This window comes from Gymnoscopelus braueri (assembly GCF_963280865.1).
Source record: "Gymnoscopelus braueri genome assembly, chromosome: 21".
In the NCBI taxonomy this organism is placed as follows: Eukaryota; Metazoa; Chordata; class Actinopteri; order Myctophiformes; family Myctophidae; genus Gymnoscopelus; species Gymnoscopelus braueri.
Genome location: NC_137623.1, coordinates 24,981,545 through 25,006,544, shown reverse-complemented (window position 1 = coordinate 25,006,544; position 25,000 = coordinate 24,981,545). Strand labels below are relative to the sequence as shown.

Sequence of the window (25,000 nt, the reverse complement as noted above, 5' to 3'; positions counted from 1 at the left end):
ATTTCTTTATTCTAATAGGCCTAGATCTCAATTGTACGTCATTCATTCTTTTAGTTTTGCTGGTTTTTATTTCACACTTGCTTTGGCACTGTAAATGTATGTTTCCCATGCTAATAAAGCCCATTTGAATTGAATTTACCGGTAAATTGAATTGAGAGAGAGAGAGCGAGAGAGAGAGAGACAGAGCTAATGCAATCTCAACAGCTGCACATGCCAGGAGTTTTACACCTGCGTAGTGTAGCCTACAACAAGAGGATGGCCTGCTATTATATGCTGCCCTTTCCAACAAGAAAGTTAAAGAACTGAATCAAGTCATTTGCAAGCTTGTTTTAAAAGCAACGGCTGGCGGCGACCTGTGCTCTATGGAGTGCACCTCCCTAGTTATTTTACATTTTGTGCTCAATGATTGGCATAACTGTTTTCTTTAAACAGTGGACATCTTATGTTGTAACAAAACACTGCTATTGTTCCCTGTCACTCTTCCACACCTGTTGCTGGAACTGAGCTATGGCAGCTATCAGCCCCCTCCCCTAAGCTCTTGTTTTGGGCATAATCTTTGTGGCTGGCTGGGCCTGGGCCTTCTCGTCTCCTAGAGCTATCCCATGGGCATTCTCCTGTTCCTAAACACCACATGCTTCTTTATGTTGAATGCATTAATAATTTCCTGTCCGTTATGCATTTGACATTACTGTGTGTATCTTTGCGGATGATTAATAGGCTGCCATGTGGATGACAAATGAATTAAATGCACAAACTGGGCCTTGCACGACAAAACACTTCCTTTTTTGTCCTATAGGGAGTAAAGGCCTGCTTTTCTTTACATTATTTTGGCTGTTTGCCATTGTATGAAAATGTATACTGCTTCCTGGGGCGATAAGGCGAGATTGTTTTTGAGCAAATGACAGATTATAGTTGGAGGGAAAGATGCTGTCCAGAAGAAGTCAAGTCCCCCACAGGCACTTAAGTAGGCCTACTCTTTTCACTGGTGTCCATTACTTGCTCCATTTTCATGTGACTTCATCTGCATCTTTTTCTTATTTAAAGAAATACAACTTCCCTGTAGCGTGTATCATACAGGAGCAGCGATAAACTCAAACTGTGTTAATACCTTGTCAATAAACACAATGAATAATAACCTATTATAATGAAATAATAGGTTAGATTAGACTTGTCTGTTTGTAGCTCAGTTAGCCAAACAGGGGATTACTACACTTTGGGAACGAGTAGTAGGCCTAACTAATAATAGACTGCTTGTAGCCAAATGTAAATTGCAGGTGGTCTCTATAGGAAGAACTTGTTGAAAGTAAGACTGAGTGTCAATCTCCTGAAAGCTCGGCTACATCAATGGGGCAGCGGGGAGGATTACCAATGGACCCTGCGGATGGAAATGGGATTCCACACACAGGTCTCTAGGAAATGATACATAACGCGATTTGTTATTATGAACCGAGCTGTCAGCGCCGTCACGGCCCACTGGCCAGGATCCGGTCAAGTCCAAACCCGATCCTCGTGGGGACAGTGCGATTTGAGCTCAGTCCCTGCAGTGTGTTGCCGCTAGAACAAACACAGCTATTTATAACTGTGCAACAGCACAATTTGCCATTTGTGACTGTGAGTGAGTGGGCAGTTAACTGGCTTGCTATAGGGTGTCTACTGCTGCCTGTCTCCTCTGCAGCTGTCGTTTGCCAACTGAGGCAGGGGAGGCACATTAAAACGCTTTCACTGAGATGAGCCTCAGCCTATTTGGTATTATAAGTACAAAGTAGGCTAGACCGAGTTCTCAAAGCAGCGGGCCGCTGCATTTTCTCTCTGCAATTTGCTATATCGCATTTCAGCCCGTCCTGTTTGATTGATTTGATTGAATACTTTATTAACAGTTTGAAGAAAAAAAAGCACAGAAAGTACAGTTCTATACAAAAGGATGCTAAAAGGATTAAACCCAAGAAAGCACTATGGCTTGTTTCCATTGGGGTCCTGTGAGTCCTGTCACAGTCCTGTCACAGTCCTGTCCTGTTTAGTCCTTGTGGGTCCTGTCCTGTCCATGCATGCGTCTTGGACATGGGATGGCCGACCAGCCAACTGGTCACTTAAAGTTATTAAGTTATTAAATTTGTATGCAATCTAATTTAGAACAGCAGGGCTAGTCTATGCAACAAATTGAAGCGAACAAGGCATCTCAGTCAGTTCAGTTTTAGACATATATTGACACTTCGGGCCAACATGATATTACATTTGGACAGTGGTGTAAAGTAACTAAGTACATTTACTCAAGTACTGTACTTAAGTAAAAAAAATGTATTTTTACTTTACTGGAGTATTTCCAATTGTTGGTACTTTTACTTCTACTCCACTACATCTCTCGAGGCAAATATTGTGCTTTTTACTCCACTACAATTATTTGAAAACTTTAGTTACTAGTTACTTTGTAGATTTGGATTATTATTACAAAACACACATTAACCACTTCAGCCTTATATACATTTCGGCCATTTGAAAATAGTATGCCAGGCATTGTGAGCTTGTAGATCGACTATTTTCTAATTTGAAATGGGACATTCTTCTGCACAATGAGTAGGCCTACTTTCTACTTTTGGTATACTTTAAGTACATTTTGACACCAATACTTTTACTCAAGTACATTTTGAATCCCGGACTTTTAACTTGTAACAGAGTATTTCTACACTGCAGTATTGATACTTTTACTTAAAAAGTAAAATAAATAAATATGAGTAGCCTACTTTTTCCGCCACTGCATTTTTGGAAATGAAATTCCTTCCAGAACTGTACACATTACCTGCCGATGAGTCCTTGTTCTCCTTGCTCTCTGTCCCCGGCTCGGCGTCCTTCTTGTCGTTGGTGCAGGTCCCCTGGTCCAGCCGTGCGTTGGTGCCCGGGCAGCAGTAGCGCAGCTCGCACTTCCCGCAGCAGATGATCGCGTCCGCGCCGTCGATCTTCTCCGGACACTGGAAGCCCTCTCTCCACGCGCCCTGGTTGTCGTGCCAGCCGTGACAGTACTCCCCGCTGGCCTTCACGTCCATGATGACCAGGAGAAGGGTCACGATCACGGGGACAGACATCGGGAAACCTCCGGATCCCCACATCATCATCATCATCGTGGCCGGCTATAATAGGCTTGCCCGTGGCCGCGCACTGCACTGGCACAGGGAAACACTGAGGCTTTCTTTCACTCCTCCTCGGGTCTAAAACCTGGGGAATGGAGCGATGTGGAGGATCACCGCAATGAATGAATGGGACAGGGGCGATAAAGAGAGAGATAAACAGAGCGCCTTGAAGCTGTCATTTGCTAGGAGAATCTCGTGCGTAATTCGGTAGATCCCCGAAAAAAAGAAAAAGAAAATCGGTAGATCCACGAATGCCAAGCGGGCTCCTTCACGTGGGGAAAATATCCAAAAGTTGCCAGAATCTACTCAGTTATGTTGTGTCACGTGAACTTGTTGAAATACCCCACATTAATTATAGATTCCTACTCTTTCTCTCTAATCTGTCCCTAATACTCCACTTTGTTGTGCGTCCGCGAAACCCCCGGTAAATCCAGTATATCAGGAGGCTGAATGGAAGTCTTCTGGCACGGAATCCATGTCTCCTCTTGTAGTGCGCTCCTCAAATGACCGTCCCCAGAGATGTAGGTAGTCCTAATCCATACAGCCTACACACTCCTTTTGTCCACAAGTCCACTGGCCCCCAGCCCTTTGTGCAAAGTTACAATGTCCAAAGTATATAGCCTGGTCTGCATTGCAACTTCACCAATCTAGCCTAATAGAAGCAAGTATTCCTGCGTTGGCATCTGGGAGGCGTGCTGGTGCTGGTAGTCTTTACACCTCGCTATAATGTGAGGGTCTCTCCGTTCCATTTAGGGTGAGTGAGTAGCTACTTAGAATGATCCATCCCAGTGTTCAGTCTCGCGAGGTTACGGGTAGTAAAAGAAAAGTTAAGTAAACATCTTCTGCACTTTTCCTTCAAGCGGATGGTTGGTCCGTCAGTCAGTCCCTCTGCCCTCCAATCCCTGCGTGTGTGTGTGCGTGTGTGTGTGTGTGTGTGTGTGTGTGTGTGTGTGGGGGGGGGGGGGGGGGGGGGGGGGTGTGTGCGCGCGCGCGCGCCAGTAGTGGACATTTTGGCAACATCTCCTGTCTCTGTCTGTCTCCTAAGGCGCTGTTTCCCAACGTTGGGTCGGGACCCATTTTGGACCCATTTTACCAACCGTGAGTAAATTTCCCACCAATTAAATCATAATTTCAAAAGAATAAAAAAGAAATAAAAAACGTTCAACAAAAACGTAAAAGACAATTATTTTTCAAAAGAAGTTCCAATTGTTTTAATGTAAAAAATTGTTTTCAAAATATACATATTTTCACTATTTTTGAAATACACCAAGTGTATCTTTTGGGTCGTCTTGAGCTGAAAAGTTTGGCAAAAGCACCGCACACACAAGACGCTACAAAGATCATTATTGATTTTTTCCCCCGGATATTCTACTGTTAGACTGATGATAGGTTCTTGATTTACTTATGATCCTAGATGACTATTTTAATGCATTTGATGTATTAGCTTGTGTTGTCCTTGCTTACTGTAAATCGCTCTGGATTAAGAGCGTCTGCTAAATGCCTAAATTGTAAATTGTAAACTGACAGACAGTGTCATCTAGTGGCCGAATCAGGCGTTACAGGTGTACGTTCATTTCCCATCATGCTCCACGGTAAAGAGGCGTCCTTGGTAACAACAACACAGGAAGTGACGCGCAACTGTTCAAAAAGTGACTCGACTAGCACAGTGGTGGCTAAACACCATAAAAACAGTAAGTATTTTTTAACTCTATGGTAGTAGCAGGGGTCATCAATATGTCTGTACACGGACACATGTGTCCGTGGTAAAGACTTGGTCTTGTCCGTGGCAGAATTTGGATTTTATTTTTTACACACCATTAATGTTCTTATTTTGATCACAAGACCCAATTACTGAACGTCAAGTATGCAGTTTTTCTTCAGAATATGTATGACACTGATTTACTATGACACTATATGGCAAAATAGGAGTCCTACTATAGTAGTGGTTCTCAAATGTTTTATTTGCAAGGACCCCCTTAACTCTGAGAGTGTACAAATGGAACCAAATGGACCCGTGAGGGTCCATTTGGTTCCATTTGTACACTGTCAGAGTTACAGACCTGCTATTGTCCTTCTGGGATAGCTCTTTATAAGATGTGTTTCTGGTAATATTATTGTGCACTCATTTTGTATGTCCATGGCAAAAATGCTTAATATTAACAGTGCCAGCATGCCTTTTCGATGAATTGAATACACATGGACCCCAATGGAAACAAACTATTTTTATTTTATTTATTTTTTATTTTTTGGATAGCAAAACATTCTTTATTGACTGGAAAATCCATACAGAAACAAAATAAATGTGCAGTCAAATGAACCCACCCCCACCCCAAAACACCTTGATTAAAATCCCCAAAAGCTTTTTAAATGTTTTTTATCGTCTCGAGTACATCATGTGCAGCAAGTGAAGCACTATGTTTATTCATGCCACAAAGCAGAGACAGGGCTGTTGGATGAGGATGGAGAGAGGGAAGGTTACTAAGGGGACAGGGGAGGGCGGGGGGCCGGAAAAAGGCCAGCCACTTAGGTAAAGATTTGAGTCAAAGCCACAATGCAAGAAAAGTATCTCTTCCAAGTCTCTCGTCTTTTTAAATTGCATCAATATCGATGTCTTCCTCTTCTTTCTCAGGTTTGTCTGGCTTCACAGTCTCAACCTTCAGCTCTCGGGCAGAGGATGAATACACCACCTCAACGTTCTCATCATCTTCATCTTCCCCCTCTTCGCTTCCCCCGCTCTCCACCTCTGCCTCCTTCAGCCATTTGACGAACGGGGCAGCCTTGGAATGGATCTCTTTGGCAAGTCCTTAGAGATGTACTTCTTAGAAACCTTCTCTGCCCAGGCGAAGATAACGTCTTCTTCCAGCAGGTCTGCGTCGTACAGGTCTTTGAGGATGATGGGAACGCGTGGCAGTAGCTGAGCCTGGTACAGCGTCACCAGGCATTCAAACCCTCCCAGCAGATACTTCTGAGCCTTCTTGTTGTTGTGACAGAATCGCAGGAAGTGGCGCGTGTACTTCTTGATCTGGTCTCTGATGTTCTCGTTGAAGAGCAGCTCGCTGAGGATGAGAGGTCCCATGGCCTTCACGTCCAGACGCTTTGCCTCAGCCAAGATCTCCTTATCAGCAGCATCTATGGTTCCACTCTCCTTCTTTTGTTTGACAAAGTTGTAGAACAAGTTGACCCTCTCCTCAAGGGGTTTCTCCAGATCCTCACTGAGGGTGAGGACCTTGGCATGGTCACTGATTTCCTCCATCCGTTGTCTCTGTGCCTCCTCTGTTGTCTCCTCCAACCAGTCTTCATCGTCGTCATCGCCATCCACAGCATCCGGGGCATCAATGTCATTGTCTGCGCTACCAGAACCGTTCTCTTTGTCCTTCTTGCGGTTCTTCTTGTCTTTCTCCTTCTTGATTGGAGGAGCTGCTGTTCCATATCCACTGTCAACTTTCTCTGGTGGGTTATTGAGGATGAAGGTGCAGAGTTTGTGTCTGGTGTCAAGCATGCCACGGTATCCACAGGCCTTACAGGAGTTGCCAATGGTTTGTTTCTTGGGATTGACATGCTGAGAATTGGACAGAAGTTGCAGGTCAGTTTCAGGGTTGTCACACTCGGGACACAGCACAAATTTTCTGATGAACCCATCAAGCATGTCCTGTAACTTATTGGCCTTGTGGGAGCCGTTGACAATGTAGCGGTCGTTCTTCGCATCAAACTGGGTCTGAGCACCGAGTTCACAACCAAAAAACTTGGTTGGGTATGTTGGAGGCCTGTTCAATGCCTTTGCAACATCAACCATGTTGACAATGACCGTCTTGATTCCATTCCCTTTGCCTTCAACCTTGGCAATCAAACGGGGCATCTTGTAGCGGTAGAACTGGTCCAACACACTGCGGTTGACGTTGACAGACATGTTGGCTGAATGTTATGAGCACTATCGGTAAGATAAACAGATCTTGAATGACGATTTTTGGGGATCTTCTGTCTGGAAAAGAGGAGATGACATAAACGACTGCAAGCGTGCTCGGTCTCTGACATGAAAAATTTCGTGCCGCTGTGGCCGCAAGCTCCTCGCTTTAACGCTAGGTTTCCACCACACAGGTTCCAACGGCTGCGCAACAGCTCGTTTTCACAAAACAAAGACATAAACACAACGCTGATCGTCCCAAGAGGCGCAGTGACGGGTTGTCTTGTCGCTTGGTGGTTTTTAGGTAGGATATAAACAAGCAAAGGTGCTTTATTTGCTTCAAAGAGACGCACAGTTGTTCAGCGAAAATGTCCCAACAATGGATGCGATGTCGTCTCAAAAGAAACAGGAATATCTGGAACGTCCTCGGGGTTTGGAAAACCTCTCGAATGTTCTGCGGGATACCGTGCCTGCTGCGTAGATGTTACTGACCATGGAAACAAACTATAGTGATTTCTTGTAGTGGTGGAAAAAGTACTACATTTATTTACTTTATTGACTAAAAGTATCAATACCATCAGGTAGAAATACTCTGTTACAACTTAAAACCGTAAAAGTACAGTATTCAAAATTTACTTTAGTAAATCGCTCCGTCTGCTAAATGCCTAAAGTCTAAATTGTAGCTACCCCTGTACTCCACTAAAGTAAAAAATACCTCAAAACTGTACTAAGTACAGTACTTGACACCACTGCTTTCTTGGGTTTATCCTTTTAGCATCCTTTTGTATGGAACTGTACCTCTGTGCTTGTTTTTGCAAAGAAAGTATTCAATCAATCAACAAACAGACGCTACATGTTTGTGCTCTCCTGTCACGCTCCTATGATGTACAGTGGTGTACTGTTAGTGGTGTATCATTGGACAGTGTTTGGATCCTGGGAAAATGTGTCCGACTGATTTTATGTTAACAAAACTAAATCATGTTTAAGTTATAGAACTAAAGCAAAGTTGAGCACCTGAAGTACTCTGTGTGTCATACTGTTTTGTAGATGTCATTTGTGAGGTTTGGGGGGCGCTCACAACACAGTCAAGGGAAGAGGCCCGTTGGACGCCCCAAGAAGACAGGTGCTGCTCAGAGAGACTGGGTGGTGAGTGTTGTTCACTAGATCTGCTATTTTTTTAATAACCGACGCTAAAATCTAAAATGACACTGATGCTTTCCCGGTTTTAATGGGTTAAAGCAGTTCTACTCAAACCTTTTTATTTCAAGGACGGACCCCATTCAAGCTTTGCCTTGCTAAAAGAAATGTTTCCAAAATATTCCAAATGTTTCACATTTCAAGATCTTTTAGAAATAGCTCTACAACAGATCTACAAGCATTTACAAGTCATATCGTGAGCTTGTAGATCGGCTGTTTTCAAAGAGCCAATGGTTTAAAGTGATTAAACACATTTTAATGCTATAGATTCTTCTTTATTTTTATTCTATTTACACTAATTTGTTACTAATGTTGCTGGGGGTCCCCTGGACCCCACTTTGAGAACCGCTGACCTAAAGGGAGAGAAATAAACGGCAACGTTTGTTTTGCTTTGTTTTCAGAGCACTGTTAATGATCTCTCTGTGCACAAGCTGACACCTGAGGAGCTGGTAAGTTGCTTGGTAACGTCTTTGCTCTATGAATGGCCACCAGTTTCGGTGTGAGTAGCACTTAATTTCATAGTTCAAATGTATGCCAAGTAAATCTTCTCTTCCAGAGATATCGACATGAGAGTCACAAGTCTCATAACAAGGTTGTGGCCCAGTGGGAGCTGAAACAGAAGGCCATGAGACGCCAGCTCAGACACCCTGGGAGCCCGGCACCCCTGGACCATGCCAGCGCCAGCATCATCAGGGAGGTCTGTGAATTTCAGTGTGCTGGGTTGATAGCTGCTTTCACTTGCACACTCGGAATGGAATTGAATATGTATAACTGATATTTGTTAGTAATGTCAGTTTACCAGTTATTTGCTGGAGGGATTCTACAGTACAAGGGTCAATTTACAGGTCTCTAAAGCTGTAGAAAAACACCTAATGAGAAAGTCTGGGGAAAAGTCTGGGATTTCATAAACAGAAATGAAAAATGATGTGTCTCAACACTGTTAAGAATAAACAGATACATGTGCAATGCGTAATTATGAACTTTCCTTTGGAAAACCTATGCATTTTAATGTTTAAAATGTTTACTAGTGGCTATTTCCTGGTGTGGAGATGGTGACGTGTTGTTTTTTTGTAGGTGTTCTCTGACCAGCTGCTGTTGCAAGATGTTTTGGCCCGTTCAGATAGAGCCATGGCCGTGGTCAAGGATCTGTTCGGAGACGCTCCTCGCCGGCAGACTGGTAGCATAATTCATTCCATTTTGGACAGATCTGGGTTTAGTAGTTATAAATAGTTCCAATAGTGTGTGTTAACCTTTTTGGAGTGAAAAAGCATTGAACTACTTTCAACCTGGTTCCCCAATTTTGGATCTACAAGTTCACAACGCCTCACGATGTGTTGTGAGCTTGTCGATCGGTTATCTTCTCTATTTGCCGTACAACAATGTACTTCATATAAGGCTAAAGTGGTTAATGCATCATGGCCGTTCAGATGGCGTCAAATCAGCTGAATCAGATGTTGATCATAAGCACTCATTGTATTGTGTTGTGTGGCAAATCTAATCAATCTGGCACATAAATAAAATAAAAAGTATCTGCAAACTCTGCTTGACTCACTCAGGTTTACACTGTATTGTATTGTCCTCTTCTGTTGGCTCCAATCTCTGGCAAGATTATACAGTACATGTTGTATGGTATAGTAGCATTTAACACTAAGTTACCATACAGTAAGTGAGTACATTTATTATTATGCAGGCCACCCCAGCGTGACCATGGCTCCAGACTGTGACTATGACTCTGTACTGCCTGTAGTACAGAGACCAGATCCACCAACACCACTGTCTCTTCTCAGCCAGTCTATGATGGACCAGCAGGTGTGTTCTAGTGTTAACTTAGGTGTACATTCCGTTACATACATATTCACACAGTGGGTCATTTAGCAAAATGGCCACAGTGTGATCATGATCAGTCCATTTTCTCTTGAGTTTTCATTTTGCTTTATTAATGTGCATTTGGATACATCATTATTCCTTCCAGGCCCTTAATGAACTAGAAGGTGCTGAGGAATACTACAGTGAAGAAGAGGCCGCTGCTGCTAGCCCTGTCTCTGTAGTACACAGGTAAACATAGTATGTACTGTAGTACCCACCTCCATACCAAATAGGACAGAATGGCTGGTACAATGTGATTTGTAAGGAAAGTTAGTTAATCAAATTATCATACCGATGTAAAACCCTGCTGTTATGGCTCCATTGTCCCTGCTGTTCACTAAACTGCTCTGTTTTCACACGCAGAGCCAATCTACGGAAAATGAAGGTCAAGACTCCGGGAAGGCGGACACAACGACAGCGGGTCCAGTCCAGTTCTCGGCATCAAGGGACCAGAGATGGCGTTCCTGTGACTCCCTGTATGTCAGGGAGAGCACCCAACCCAGCAGGTAGGAGAAGAAGAAGACAGACTCGTATAGGATGATGTCCCCTACTAGACTACAGATGTGTTAAATGAGGGAAAGAGTAGTTTACTCTAATAAGCCTTAAACATACTTTAGCATGTGGTAAACCCCATTATCTTGAATGGTTTGTATTTAATATTCTGTCCTCCTCTAACGCTCTACACACTAACTGGTGTGACCTGGTTTCTGTAGCTCTCAACGCCACAGTGGCGGTCCAGCGTGTGCGGTCCAGACAGAGCCAGTCAGAAGAACACAGCGAGGAACTGTCCACCCTGGTTACTAAAGTACTCAACTCTGAGCCCACTACCAACCAGCCAGGTAGTGTCAGGATGACAATCCTCACTCATACAGAAAAAGATATACTTACTCTGGATTCAAATATATTTACATGAACAAAAACAACATAATTATCTTCATCTCTCCTTTTCATTGTCGTGTACGTCTGTCTGTATGTGTCTTTCTCAGTTGGCAATAGTGGTCGTGCCAGTAGGACCAGCAATCTACGTGGTCCAGAGGCTTCAGGCCTTGACGGCTCTTCGCTAAGTGCTCTGAATGGAAACCAGTCCAGTCTGGGAATGTTGCAGACCATGCTGGGCCAGGTGGAGGCTGAGCTGGATTCACTAAGTCCTCAGGAATCTGACACAGCACCTGCACTAACCCCAGATCCACAGCCACACAGACCTCAAGGCCTCACTGGATTCTCTGTAGCCCTGGTCTCCACTCTTGGGCGTCTGGTGCACCTACTTAAGCAGGTGTGGTGGAAATCATGATAAAACACATAATCTGCATGTATTTTGAATATAATTAAATTATGCACCATTAACACATTTGCGCTTGGGCTGACAACAGATACAGCGTATGACCCTCTATGCTTTCATCACTCCCCTCACCCAGGGCAAATAAAGGCTGGGTGTGTGATATTTGTGACGTCAGTATTATTGGTATTGGTGCTGCGCCTAATTCATCACGCTGCTCACTTTCTTCCCACAACATGTTAGAGGGAGGATGAGGCGAAGAGAGATGCTCAGGAGAGGAGTATACTGGAGCAGGAGGTGAGAGAGCAGCGGGGGCTGATAGACGCTCTCACTGCTGAGACCCTGACTCTGCGAGAGGAGAGCTCTGCCCTGCAGGTGAGCTTTTGCATGACACACAGCAGACCACACTCTATCACTGGTACAATGTGCAACAAGGACAAAATGATCTGTTCAATCTGGGTGTGTGAGTTTGAACTTTGTATCGCTCAAATCTACCAACCAGAACGTATAGGAAGTCATCTTGAATTGGTGGAAATCTCTGGGTTCACTTTGGATTTTGTGCGGGTGTTTTTGCGCTGTCCAGGCAGGGCTGCAGCAGCGGACAGCAGAGCTGGAACAGATGTTGGACACAGTGGTGCTGACACTGGGAGGACTGGAACTGCCGGGAGCACCCAGGGACTACAGAACTCAAGACTCTGACATAGCTGCAGGTTTATTTATTTCTTTATCTGACTAATTAAAAAAACATACGCCTCCAAATTTAAAGCCCTCAACAACCTGTTTCCATCATGGTCCTTTGGCGTTCCTTTCAGCGTAAAAGGAGATGATTGCATTAGCATAAGTGCATTCTTCTGATAAATGCTTTTTGTATATGTGTGCATGCGTGCATATGCCCGTTGGGTAACTGGTCCGCAATTTGTGTTTTGCACAGACTGTCAACGTGGACCGCCTTTTCCCGAGCGAGATACAGAGCGAACACAAGTACCTATTCCTCCTGCAGTGCTGCTCTCCCCACCTCGACAAATGTACAACCAGCAACACAGCCCTGGTGAAGCACAGTCTCCCTCTCACTATAATCTGTTACTCTCGGAGTCCATTTGTTGACATCCATGTAAAGCAGTGATTTTCATCCATTTGAAATTCAAGGACCCCCAGTTTGATATGCATTACCTTTATTTAAATCTCTGGGACCTCAATCTCCTCTGTAAAATCTGTACAAATGGAAGGGTCCATTTGTGTTGAGTTACAGACAGAAAGGTCGATTTGGACCCCTGGCGGTCCCCAGTTCTCTTACATTGAGAACGAGTGATGTAAAGTAATCCACCCATTCTCTGTCCTTCCAGTGTTTCGACCTGTGCCTCTGCACCGGGACCTTCCGTTTCCTGACACCATGCGCTCCCGTGAGGACGTCCGGGCGCTCAGCTCGGCCGCCAGCTTTTCCAGCTTGCCTCTCCTTGACCTCCCCTCCACTTCCGCGCTGCCCGCGATCTCTGACCCCCTGCGTTCACATCTCTCCCAAGAGGCCCTGCTGGCCCAGATCGCTCATCTGACCCAGCAGAACAACATGATCAGGGCCCAGGTGAACCAAGCCAATGTCGGTGGTTCTGGCAACAGAGGATCACCCGATAGGAACACGGAGCGCAGAGGCTCTACCTCCCACAGCACAGGGAGAGTGACGCCCCAAAGCGTTGGAGAGGTTAGGTCGGCACCCAGCAGCACGGGGAGAGTGACGCCCCAAAGCGTTGGAGAGGTCCGGTCAGCGGCCAGCAGCACAGGGAGACGGACCCCCCAGCAGGTTCAGACTGCCCACGGAGAACCTCCTACACAACAGGTGCAATGTTGCTAGGAGGCATGCGATAACCCTTGACAACATCCTGTCAGCTGTTTACAAAACGCACAAAATTAAAACAATAATTATAATAATGGAAAGAAAAACAATCTTATGGAATTTCCTGTAGGCTAGTTAGTTAGCTAACTAGCAGCAGTTTTTACTGATACAGTAGTTTGACTAGTTTCCAAAGGCAATGGTTACAAACAGGAGGTTCACAAAGTTTGGAACGTTCAGGACAGAGGTGTCATTTTGTTTGCTGCCTGAAACCGTCTACTGTGTATATACAGCTGAACTTTAATGAAATGTTTGCTGCTTATGTGGAGTGTATACTATAGTTTTGTACAGTGGAACAGTTTTCATGCATAAGTTACACCAAAGCCTCACTTGCTTGAAATCAGACCTGTGTCCCTGCCTTCTCACACAGGCTTCAGTGCAGGAAGCCCCCAGCATGAGCAGTGTGGAGCAGCGCCTCCTGGAACTGAACAGGCAGAGTGCAGCAGCCAGGGGTCGACTGCTGGAGCTCATCGAGCAGCAGAGACATAGCAGCACCTCAGCCAGGGTTTCACCCTCCATCTCCCCCATCCCTCCCTCTGCCTTCAGTCCACACGCAGCAGGTATTGTGGATCAACCAATTGCATTGCCGTCTGGGAGCCTGTTTGATTGACTTTAGTGAAATCATTTTATCACGCCATTCTCATGGACTAAAAGTTCTCCGTCGCCACGACTGATGTCAGTCATTTGGATTCCATGGAAGCCAGCGTGTCTTCTATGGAAGCATGTTGCGCAGTGAAAATAGCCTATCTAGAGCTAGGCTCTCTTTGGTTATTATTTTAAGATTAGAGAATTTGAAGTGGTCAAACTAGCAATATGTTCAGAAACATCTTCCATGACATCTTAATAGTCTCGGATATTTCATATAAAAGCAAAGGTTAATTAAAGCCTCAATCTGGGATTTTTTTTTCACCTGGTTGGCTGTATGTACAGCAGGAACAATGTTACTAAAACATCATCATTTTACATATTGTGTTAATTGTTTAGGAAACGGCGCCAGTGTGGGTGGGTCGGGGGACTCCTTTCACACTGATTCACAAATTGCACATTAGGACTTAGCCATACAAACATTTTCAGTCGTGAGACTTTATTTTGCTTTAATCCATGCATTCTCAGCTGGCGGAAGGAGCCCAGACATGTCTATGCTGTTGCCTGCACAGGATTCCTTGTCACAGGCGAGTGGTGGTGGGAGACGGTGAGTGTGTGTGTGTGTGTGAGCTGGCTGGTGGGTCTGGTCTATGTTAACCATGATGTGGCAAGGCCTGGGAACCAATACACCACTGTGCACACATTCCACATGAAGTTTTTATTGCACTTGAAAATGGCTTAAGAAACATTTTGGTTCGTACGCAGATCTGCTGGTAGTGAGGGGGCTTCACCGAGACTGGGAGAAGCCAGGGGTGGTAGCAGGACACAGGTACATATAAGTGGATATTCTCTCCTGTCTAATATCATGTGGATGTACAGTATATACTTACTGCTATGTTGATACATCTAACCTCATGTACATATTGTACCGGATGGATATGCATAGTATAAGTAGATATATTTTGTTGATTTGTGTCCGTCCCCCGTCCCCCCCACCTCTTCTTCTTCTTTTCTTTTTTTCTGGAAATAACAAAAAATATATTTTTTACACCTGTAAACCAGTGATGTGACAATAAAGCTGATTCTGTATGTTTGTTGCAAAAATAGTTTGTGTTTAGTAGAAGTTGAATGGAAAAACTAAAATGTTCCTTCTCTTCACAACAGGCAGACCAGCTGACTGAACGAGAGGGATGGTTTGCATTGTCCACACATATGAGATAACATGAGTGATGATTTAACCTGGGGAAACTTGACAATGTTACAGACTGATGTTTCTTTTGTTGTTTTAATCTATGCAATATTTTATGAATAAATTAAACATGCTTAATTTTTAAGAATGAACTGTGTGGTTTCTGGGATGATTTAAAGAAATATAGTCTAGACACTGCTAAGCTCCAAAAGGTGATTGTTTACTATCACCAACATGGTTTGGTAATGGTTTCTGGGATGAGTCATGGGATTGGCTATAGGTCTACAACTGGCCTCCATTACTAAGCCAAAGAATTCAAAGCTCTATACATTTTATTGACACACAAGCTACTGTTAATGTTAGAAAATACATATGTTAATTGCCAACCAAGCTTATTAGTGAAATAGAGAATTGAAAATTCCTGCCAGAAGCCTTGCCATTTTCAAATTAGTCTCACATGCTGTAGTAGGCCATACTGTATGTCTTCTATGGAAGTATCAAGAGATGGACTATTTGAATTCTCATTCATTGTAGCCTATTCTTTGACACATTTCTTTCTTTTCTTTTACCTTTAGTTATTCAGTGAAGCCCATTGAGAGCAAGCTCTCTTTTTCAAGGACGCCCTGATAACAGCATATAAAACGCATACATAATGAAAAACAATAACAAACATTTGAATCACATTACAACGTCACAGATGCAAATAAATATAGTGTTACATGAAACGGGTGCAGTCACTATATAGTGTGTCCTCAAGAAGCACTTATGCTAGTTTAATACGCAGATATGTTGATTACTTGTTCACATAGGCTATGTGAGGACAGGCGTATAATTATGGGACCACAAGAATGTCATGTTTATATCCATCTATGATCTAATCTCAAGGCAGATTCAGCAAGGGATTGTTTTTCTTTAACCGAATGGGTTAACATCAGATGCTTTAGTTGGTGGTATCCTAATTTGTAGCAGTGGAATTAGATTTCTTTGCACTCTACGTGACCATTTACCCTGTCGTGTGCGATGTCTTGGGCAGTGGTGGAAGAAGTACTACATTTTTTTACTTGAGTAAAAGTATCAATACCACAATGTAGAAATACTCAGTTACAAGTAAAAGTCTGGAATTCAGAATTTACTGAGTAAAAGTACAAAAGTATTGGCATCAAAATATACTTAAAGTACCAAAAGTAAAAGTACTCATTATGCAGTATATTCCATTTTCACAAGATCTTTTGAAAATAGACGATGTACAAGCTCACGACGCCTCGCTTTGCGACACCTTGTGAGCTTGTAGATCGGCTATTTTCAAATATCCAATGCATAGGGTTGAAGTGGTTAATGTATCTTTTGTAATAATATTCAAAATCTTCAAAGTAACCAAAGTTTTCAAATAATTGTAGTGGAGTAAAAAGTACGATATTTGTCTCTGAGATGTAGTGGAGTAAGTAAAAGTATTGAAAATTGGAAATACTCCAGTAAAGTGAAAATACCAAAAAATTGTACTTAAGGACAGTACTTGAGTAAATGTTCTTAGTTACTTTCCACCACTGGACTAGGGTAGGGATCATTTCATTTACTCAGATTGTACACTTTGTAGCGTCTGCTAACTGTCAAAAAAAGTGGCAGGAAAAAAACTACATCAACCACCAAGCATTGCGACAAAAAATTACTTCCTTAGTTCCGCTGTCGCTGAGCAACGAATCCAAACGACGATGGACTTCAAGGATCAAACTAACGCGGAACAACAAGGTAACCCAAATTAGCTAATAAAAATGGTACTTTAATACAACTAAAACTCAAATTTACCACACTGTATTTCTGGACGTGTTATATACAATTATTGTTTGTTGAAGTTGAAAAGTCTTCAACGCTTTGCCATTAACAAAGACCAACAACTTTTCAGAACTTTATAGACTTTTGATGGCATTTTTCCTCAGTCACTTTTTTTACGGAACAGCCGCAGTCAGAATGAATGGGGAAACATTAATACTACATTCTGACCAAACCAGTCCAGACACGCACAGTGCACAGACTCAACTCAAGCCTGGGCAATCCACAAGATGGCGCTGAAAGTTGATAATTCCAGACGAATATTTCAAAACGGCAATGAAGTAACCAAGTACATTTACTCAAGTACTGTACTTAGTAAAGTACAATTTTGAGGTATTATTTACTTTACTGGAGTATTTCCAATTTTCCTTACTTTTACTTCTCCACTATATCTCAGAGGCACACTCCAATTATTTGAAAACTTTAGTTACAAGTTACTTTGTAGATTTTGATTATTATAACAAAAGATACATTAATACATTAATACTTCAGCAGCCCTATATACATTTCGTCCATTTGAAAATGGCCGATCTACAAGCTCACAATGCGTATACAAAAATATTTTTATACATTTGAGAACTTGTGTAATGGGACATTCTGCATAATGAGAACTTTTTACTTTTGGTAGGCTACTTTAAGTACATTTTGAAACCAATACTTTTGCACTTTTACTTAAGTACATTTTGAATTCCGGACTTTTACTTGTAACAGAGTATTTCTACACTGCAGTATTGATACTTTTACTTAAGTAAAAAATGTGAGTAATTTTTCCACCACTGGCAATTGTTAAACAGGGGTCATCCCTATGTTCCCCAGGTTCTATGTTCCCCGGGTTCTATGTTCCCCACTTAACTTAGGCCGGGTTAGGGTCACTAATCACTATCTTGAAGTAAATCATGGTTCTCCATCAACCCTGCACTATGTTAGCCTGGTAAACCCTCCCTCCGGAAATCTCATTTCCATTTATGGAAATGAGATTTCCGGAGGGAGGGTTTACCAGGCTAGCACTATGTAGGCATAGAACAAGTTACTGCCCCTAGTATAGAGGAGGCAACCACCCCAAACTACTGTCACAGAGAGAAATGTTCTGGATTGATTGATTGATTGAATATTTTATTAGACAGAAATGTAAAAACAGCACGAGTACAGTCAAGCACTTTGTCTAAAAGGATAACACCAACAAAAACTACTCTGTACACTATGTAAGTTTTTGGATCACACTATGTACGTTTGCACTATGCACTATGTACGTTTTTTGGATCGCTCTCTGTGATGTCTGTGATTGTCTGTGTTTACATGTTGTCACACCTCCAATTTAGAACCCCCCTTACAGGTGGGGATGATTGTATACCCTATAAAAAGAGTGTATACATAAATGTATACCTTGTATATGCATTTCAACGTGCTCTGGTGAAGGCCATGCGCCGAAACGCGTCAGATTAAAAACTAAACTGAGTCCTGTCTGTCTTGCACCTTTATTTTGGAGTGCCGCTTTCCACCTTGGTTGACAAACTGGTGTATCATTTGTCCCTGCTATTATGACATGAATCCATGGTAAACATGAATGATTGTTTAAATATATATTCTTTACCATACATCTTACTGTACATCTGCTGTGGTATCTATGTGCCCCAGCTCCTGCAGTACATAGTACTGAGCAGTCGGACGTCCTCCAAGAGAAGGAAGATGAGGACAAATCAAGCACAAAGCTTCCTGAAGACATGTTCTACAACTATGAGGAGCTCTACTCCAGACCGTTCATCACACCACACTCTGAAATCCCTGAGAACCTCCTGCATCTTTCGTATCTTTCTTAGAATTACGTTTAGCTAATAACTTGCTACCGTTCTTCTCATTTTGCTTTAACCCATTAAGACCTGAGGCCGATTCTACAAAAGTCCTCTAAATTCTAAATCTTTTCTGAAGAATATGCTATATAATATGCTATATGAGTGGTTCTAAAAAAGAAATCTTGTTCAAATGATATGTATTCGGCCGCCGACCCCTATGTCAAAATATCTTGTTCCAGGGACCCCCAGAAGAAAAGATTTTAGTTAAAAATGTTTGCTTGAAAAAAAAATGTTTACATATTCAAATATTTGCACAAATTCTCACGATTTTTCAAAATAGCAGATGTATATCTGCTATTTTTGAATTGCCAGCGCACAAATCGAAAATGACACAGATGCTTTTCCAGTTTGAATGGGTTAAACTAGTTTCTCAAATCCCCATCTTTGTAACAAACCAATAAACTAATCAACTTAAAGCTTCTCTCTTACTTATTCTTTGGGTGTGAAACAGATCCTTAACTCTGGTGACATTCAGGCACTCATTTGGCTATGACTGTGAGCGTAGGGCCAACCTACAGCTGCTGGATGAGAGAACCCTGGCCTTTATAGCAGGCAATCTGGTGGTCCTATTAGACGTTTCCACCAAGGAGCAGCGCTATCTCCGGTCCTGTAGCGGGGGAGGAATTGGTACCATTATGGTGAGGCATCTCATATCATACTTCATCATCATTCAGTAGATCCAAGCTTTTGAAATACACCCACCACAACCATGTACTCCAGTCCATGCAACCCATGGTTTTTAATTATTTTGTACTGGCTCTCTGTCTTCCTCTGTCTGTCTGTATGTGTTCAAAGGCCCATCCAAGCAAGAGTTACTTTGCTGTGGCAGAGAATGGAGACCAGCCCAACATCATTGTCTATGATTATCCTTCACTTAGACCCTACCGCATCCTAAGAGGTACAGTATAGGTTACAGACTGCATTTTCAGGAGAAAAGTGTTTATAACATAAGAAAAGTGTATCGACCCCTATCTGAGTCAGTTTCCAAAATTCGGCAGCAACCGAATGCAGCAACTGAAAATATATCTAAAAATCAACAAAAGAGACAATTTGGTGGTGGGGGGAAAAAAGCTAAATCCAGTAATTTGTGAGCCTATATGCTATTGTGTTTAGGTGGTACAGAGAGGGCATACAGCTGTGTGGATTTCAACCATGATGGCTCCCTGCTGGCCAGTGTGGGCCGTACCCCTGACTGCATGTTGACCCTGTGGGACTGGAGGCAGGAGCAGGTCATGCTGCGCTGTAAGGCCTTCTCTCGGGACCTCTACCGAGTCACGTTCTCCCCAGACCGCCCTGGACAGCTCACAACCTCAGCACCTGGACACATCAAGTAAGTTGGTCTGTTAGCCTGCTCTTGGTGCTATTGGTGCTATTATGAAGGTGATTATATCCATAATCAAAGGACAATAAATGCTGAACATTAAAAATGTTTAGAATATGTCTATGTTTTGATAACTTGATAGCACTACAGTGAATTGATATTGTTTGACCCGCTTCTCTCTCACAGGTTCTGGAAAATGACCAGCACGTTCACTGGTCTAAAATTGCAAGGGCTTACGGGAAGGTTTGGGAAGACAGCTCCTACTGACATCAAGGGCTATATAGAACTACCCGATGGCAAGGTCTGTCCACTGCTTTTATGCCAATCCGAGTACAAAGACTGAGACTATACAGCTCAACTAAAATTGTTATAATATGTATACATTTCTCTCTATCTTGTCAGGTGGTGTCAGGCTCAGAGTGGGGTAACATGCTTCTGTGGGAAGGGGGTCTGCTCAAGGTGGAGATCTGTCGTAAAGGAGGAAGGACCTGCCACTCAGGAGCCATCCAGCAGTTTACCCTGGACGAGGGAGAGCTGATGACCGTCGGTTCTGACGGAGCGATACGGGTAATATCATCTGTCAATATAAAAATCACATGGTGGGCTATGTGTACTGCTAATACAAGTGCAATAACTGTCAATGTTTATGGTATTTTATCTGACTGACTATTCATTTCAGTATATGACTGTGACTGTTTATTATATTTCAGTTTAGATTCGTATACATGTAGTTTTCTATTTTGTATTTCTTTTAATGCTGCTTAGATGAGCGGAACATAGTTTTGTTCTGCTTAAAGGACGACTTCACCCATTTTCATCTTCATATAATTGGTCCTCAATAATGCTCATGCTAAAATTATAAAAATAATTCTACTCTGTCTGTGTCTCATAGGAGGGCTGTGGACACTTCAGAAACACGCCTACCAGTGACATCATCGTTAGTCAGGTTTTTGTTTTCAAACCAGATTTACATTTTTTATTTATATTCTTATTAACGCGAGAACAATGGATTCCATTATAGTATGCTAACTTTCCAGGAAAAGAAAACCTGCCATTTCAATTAGCTTGGAATGCCCATCAATGATGTCACTGGTAGGCGGATTTCTGAACTGTCCACAGCCCTCTGAGACGCAAACCGAATAGACAAAAATGGTACCATATTATCATGAGCATTAGTGAGAACTATTTATATGAAGATAGATAGATGAAGTTGAAAATGGATTAAGTCGTAAGAGCTCGTAGATCTGCTATTTTGGAACTTTTAAACTTCTTGAAAGGTTTTGCCTATAGTGAACATGATACCCAGGTTAAAGTTGTTATATCCAATAATAACAATAAAGCATCTAATATCTAACTAACTAATTAACTTCCATAATTCCCATGCACTCCTATTCAATTGTCTCCAATGTCATCACCATATCTCTCCCATGTTAATGTGATTTTCTCTCACTGTGTCAGAGCTGGGACTTTGAGAGCATCGACGCTGCAGATTGTAACGATGACAGCGAGATGTTTGAGATGGAACCCATGAATGAGATGGTGGTCGGACGCAACGTCAGCCTGTCCTCCATGGTTATGAGCTCCCTGCCCGACTCCTTCATCTGGTTCGCTCAGGTCAGTTGGCCAAAGGTCACACAAGCTAACATTACACAGTTTATTTATTTAAATGGGCGTAATGGCAATTAACCCTTATTTTTCCCAACTTCTTGCCTTGAAGGATTCAAAAGGAGGCATTTGGAAACTGGACCTTTCATTTTCCAACATTGTGAGTTTTGTGGACTTCCGCTATTATTTGCCAGGTCATTTGTAGACCTGGGATCCTATAGTGTGTATAGTTTCAATATACAGATTATAAATTTCTCGATATTATACTGCTTAGACTGATGATCGGTTCTTGGTTTACCTATAATCCTAGATTACTATTTCTATGCATTTGATGTATTACCTCGTGTTTTCCTTGCTTACTGTAAATCTCTCTGGATTAAGAGCGTCTGCTAAATGCCTAATTTGTAAATTGTTAATTTGTGTGTAGCTCCAAACATTAGATATCAATTAGTAATGCAATGCCTTGTGTGTGTGTGTACTGTATGTGTATAATATTCTATACTTATTCATTATGTTTTGTGAATAAGACCCAGGATCCAGAGTGCCTGTTTTCCTTCCATGCTGGGGGGATCCAGGGTATGGATGTATCCAGGATAAGCCATCTAATGGCTACTACTTCTCTGGATGGTGAGTAAATTACATGAATATGTGCACATGTATGGACACATGCATACTGTATAAGCATCGTGCACCCACACACACACACACACACACACACACACACACACACACACACACACACTCAAGCACTCGCTGATTATCCTTATTCCACTGTTGTTCTTTCCCAGGTTCTGTAAAGGTTTACGACTTCCTTGGAAAGAGGGAGCTGACAACCAGCCAGTTCAAACAGGGTGGAACTGCACTCAGCTGGGCTCCACCCGTGGTGTGTATGTGTAATTGGTATGATAAAGTGTCTACCTAAAGGCTCTTTTTGACTACAAGAACGTGCCGTGCCATGAAACGTATTCCACGCATTCTGGATTTGTTTCCACATGCTATGGCTCAGTTTAAGTTAAAGTTATCAGAACCTAATTTGGGCACTAACCCTGAGTTCTGGGAACCCACAAGTCAGAACTTATACCTTTTTTCCCCTTCTTTTATTTTTAAATAGCGAAAATAGCTGATCTACATGCTCACAAGTGTGTCACATTGCGTCACGTTGTGAGCTTGTAGATTGACTATTTTCTGGTTACAATGGAAACATAATCAAAAAAGACAATCACAGAACTTCACAGGGTCTGGAAAGTTTCAAGTTCTGCCGTTCTGGATGATTCTGGGTTACCTTTCGTAGTGGAAAAGAGCTAAAGTCTATATCTGTCTGACCGACACTTGCCTCTGATGTGTATGCAGGTGAACCAGGGTGGAGGTTTGTTGGTGGCAGGCTTTGAGGACGGAGTGGTCCGCCTGCTGGAGCTGTATAACCCCCAGAGCCTGCGAACGGTCGCTGGGCGCAGCGGCAACGGAGATGCGGAACTGCATCTCAAGCAAGCCTTCAAACCCCACACTGCACCTGTGACCGCAATTGCATACGAGCGCAGCGGAGAGATATTAGCCACAGGGGTAAGAGGGTGGAGCGTAATGGGCTAATGTCTTGATGAATTCTTCTAGTTTTTAGGATTTATTTAGATCTATAGAGTATTTTTCTGCACTATTTATTTATTATTTTTATAAATCTTTGCTGTCTTTAACTAGGAGAAACATAATTTCATTTTTTCCGAAGCTGTTCGCAGATGGAAAACAAATTACAATTAAAGCAATCTTGAATCATGTAATTACTACACCCAGTATGTTCACTTTCGAATGTTTTTCTCGCTTCTCCCTAGAGCTCAGACTGCACTGTGTTCTTCTTCACGACCCGGGAGCAATACGACCCCATCGGCTTTGTGGAGGTTCCTGGACCAGTGCAGCAACTAGAGTGGTCCCCTCAGTCCCATGTACGTACAGTAAGCCACATCTCTGGTCAAATCACCATTAACCACTTAAACCCTTTGTACTTAATTGATCGGGATCTCCTGAGGATCTATACTTGGTCCCCTCCCTTTTTCCCCTCTAAACCCTACCAAAAAGATCTCAACTCCCTACCCAAACTAAAAACTACTCTAAAAGAATGGCTGGCCTTAAAATATAATTGAGCATACCGGTAGAACTCCTTGAACACCTTGGTAGTAGCATCCTCTGCCCCCCGCCCCCATCCCTCCCTTCTCTGTAAATATACATTTTGATGCTACTGAGTTTTCTACAGATATGTTTTGTATTGTATTGTATGTATTATTATATGTACTAGAGTCGACCATACCCGTGGGGGGATATGCGCACATGATCTGGCAACCCGGGAGCCAGCGAACACAAAAACGCTAATAAACAGCTGAGATTTCGTGTAATCGGAAAACGGGCTTCGCTGTTAGGTGCACATGGTAATGGTCAATGGCTGTGTGCAAATTCAGATCAATTGCTCCAGCCACTGAGGAGAAACGGGCAGAACCAATTTTGGCCTCACCACGCACTACACCACGCACTACACCACGCACTACAGAGGTTTGTCAAATTATAGGAGGATTACTGATGCCCCCTGAGGCTTTTTGTGTTATCTTTTAGCATAACCTTTGACTGTACTTTCCCTGTACTGTTAACCAACTTGTTAATAAAGTATTCAATCAATCAATCAAAACCAAATCTCTTCACCAAACATAGCCGATCTACAAGCTCACAACATGTCACAATGCGGCAGGCCTCCTATATTCAGCAAATGTTTGCCTATCATCAGGACATGCCCAGAATAGGGACGCTGTGGATGTGGTTAAAGCTAACTGTTTCTTAATGATCAAATCAAACATGTGTGTTTGTGTGTGTATTTACTTAGAGCCAAAACACGCTGTTGATCCTATGTGCGAGCGGCCATGTGGTCGAGGTCCAGTCTCCGGACCCGGAGGACCAGAGGCCGAGCAAGACGTACCAGCTGTCTGAGCTGCCCACCAGAGCCTTCAGTTTCAGAAGCATCAAAACACGCATTAAGGTCTGAGTGGAGCTCTGGCAGACTGCCCGTCCCTCTGATGCTGCTTTTTGTTGTCACACTTGTGGTTTGTCTTATTTTCTCAGCTTTCTGTTCAGTCACAGCCCCTTTTCCACGTCTTTGAAGTGTGTGTATGTGTGTGTGTGATCCTTTTGGTTTCTCGCTTGATTGTGTTTGTGTTGAATTTGTACATCTTGTGCGTCATTTCAGAGGGAGGCGGCAGTCGCACGGCGCCAAGAAATAAAGCAGAGGAAGGCCAGCGAGCGAGCGGCTCGGCTGAAAAGGGCCAGGGAGCGCGGGCAAGAGCCCGATGATGATGAGGGGCAAGAAGAGGAGAATGAGGAGGATGAGGAGGGAGAGAAAACT

The 25,000-nt window shown here is 42.9% G+C and overlaps 4 protein-coding genes across 6 annotated transcripts in view; 2 read left to right on the top strand and 2 right to left on the bottom strand.

The window, feature by feature from the left end:
• shisa2b (shisa family member 2b) overlaps positions 1-3,987 on the bottom strand; it is a 9,294-nt gene extending 5,307 nt beyond the window's left edge. The window contains exon 1 of the mRNA XM_080417782.1: positions 2,795-3,987. Within this exon, the coding sequence (XP_080273908.1) occupies positions 2,795-3,113 (319 nt within the window). The 5' untranslated portion in view covers positions 3,114-3,987. The remainder of the gene's footprint in view (positions 1-2,794) is intronic.
• A 119-nt stretch (positions 3,988-4,106) lies between these two features.
• spice1 (spindle and centriole associated protein 1) lies at positions 4,107-15,153 on the top strand. Of its 3 annotated transcripts, none has more exons than XM_080417745.1 (18): positions 4,107-4,220; positions 8,071-8,169; positions 8,622-8,669; positions 8,777-8,917; positions 9,295-9,397; positions 9,911-10,029; positions 10,193-10,275; positions 10,450-10,592; positions 10,800-10,925; positions 11,073-11,359; positions 11,606-11,737; positions 11,946-12,072; positions 12,294-12,410; positions 12,706-13,193; positions 13,618-13,807; positions 14,361-14,439; positions 14,598-14,661; positions 14,997-15,153. In XM_080417745.1, exons 2-18 carry the CDS (start codon positions 8,071-8,073, stop codon positions 15,051-15,053), a joined length of 2,403 nt encoding a protein of 800 aa, XP_080273871.1. In that variant the 5' UTR covers positions 4,107-4,220; the 3' UTR covers positions 15,054-15,153. The 3 variants fall into 3 exon arrangements, with proteins under 3 accessions (XP_080273871.1, XP_080273873.1, XP_080273872.1); XM_080417746.1 differs by lacking the exon at positions 4,107-4,220 and adding an exon at positions 4,715-4,813; XM_080417747.1 differs by lacking the exon at positions 12,294-12,410.
• On the bottom strand, positions 5,411-7,511 carry LOC308077111 (eukaryotic translation initiation factor 5-like). Its single transcript, XM_080417665.1, is given in 2 exon segments — positions 5,411-5,925; positions 5,928-7,511. Coding segments are annotated over 2 exon segments (1,317 nt in total). The 5' UTR covers positions 7,030-7,511; the 3' UTR covers positions 5,411-5,710.
• Positions 15,154-18,560: 3,407 nt separating the features above from the next.
• cfap44 (cilia and flagella associated protein 44) overlaps positions 18,561-25,000 on the top strand; it is a gene marked incomplete at its 3' end in the record, with an annotated part of 24,459 nt that continues 18,019 nt past the window's right edge. Inside the window, exons 1-14 of the mRNA XM_080417458.1 lie at positions 18,561-18,652; positions 19,174-19,336; positions 19,494-19,596; positions 19,812-20,028; positions 20,206-20,320; positions 20,422-20,586; positions 21,478-21,633; positions 21,737-21,784; positions 22,152-22,251; positions 22,413-22,507; positions 22,975-23,184; positions 23,448-23,558; positions 24,485-24,637; positions 24,845-25,000. The exon at positions 24,845-25,000 is cut by the window's right edge and continues 81 nt beyond it. Coding sequence (XP_080273584.1) covers positions 18,570-18,652; positions 19,174-19,336; positions 19,494-19,596; positions 19,812-20,028; positions 20,206-20,320; positions 20,422-20,586; positions 21,478-21,633; positions 21,737-21,784; positions 22,152-22,251; positions 22,413-22,507; positions 22,975-23,184; positions 23,448-23,558; positions 24,485-24,637; positions 24,845-25,000 — 1,875 coding nt within the window. The 5' untranslated portion in view covers positions 18,561-18,569. The remainder of the gene's footprint in view (positions 18,653-19,173; positions 19,337-19,493; positions 19,597-19,811; positions 20,029-20,205; positions 20,321-20,421; positions 20,587-21,477; positions 21,634-21,736; positions 21,785-22,151; positions 22,252-22,412; positions 22,508-22,974; positions 23,185-23,447; positions 23,559-24,484; positions 24,638-24,844) is intronic.

Coding starts and splice junctions, on each gene's coding strand:
- spice1 (XM_080417745.1), top strand. CDS start 8,071: ATGTCATTTGTGAGGTTTGGGGGGCGCTCACAACACAGTCAAGGGAAG. Junction 8,670..8,776: donor AGCTGACACCTGAGGAGCTG/GTAAGTTGCTTG, acceptor CTTCTCTTCCAG/AGATATCGACATGAGAGTCA. Junction 14,662..14,996: donor GGGGTGGTAGCAGGACACAG/GTACATATAAGT, acceptor TCTTCACAACAG/GCAGACCAGCTGACTGAACG.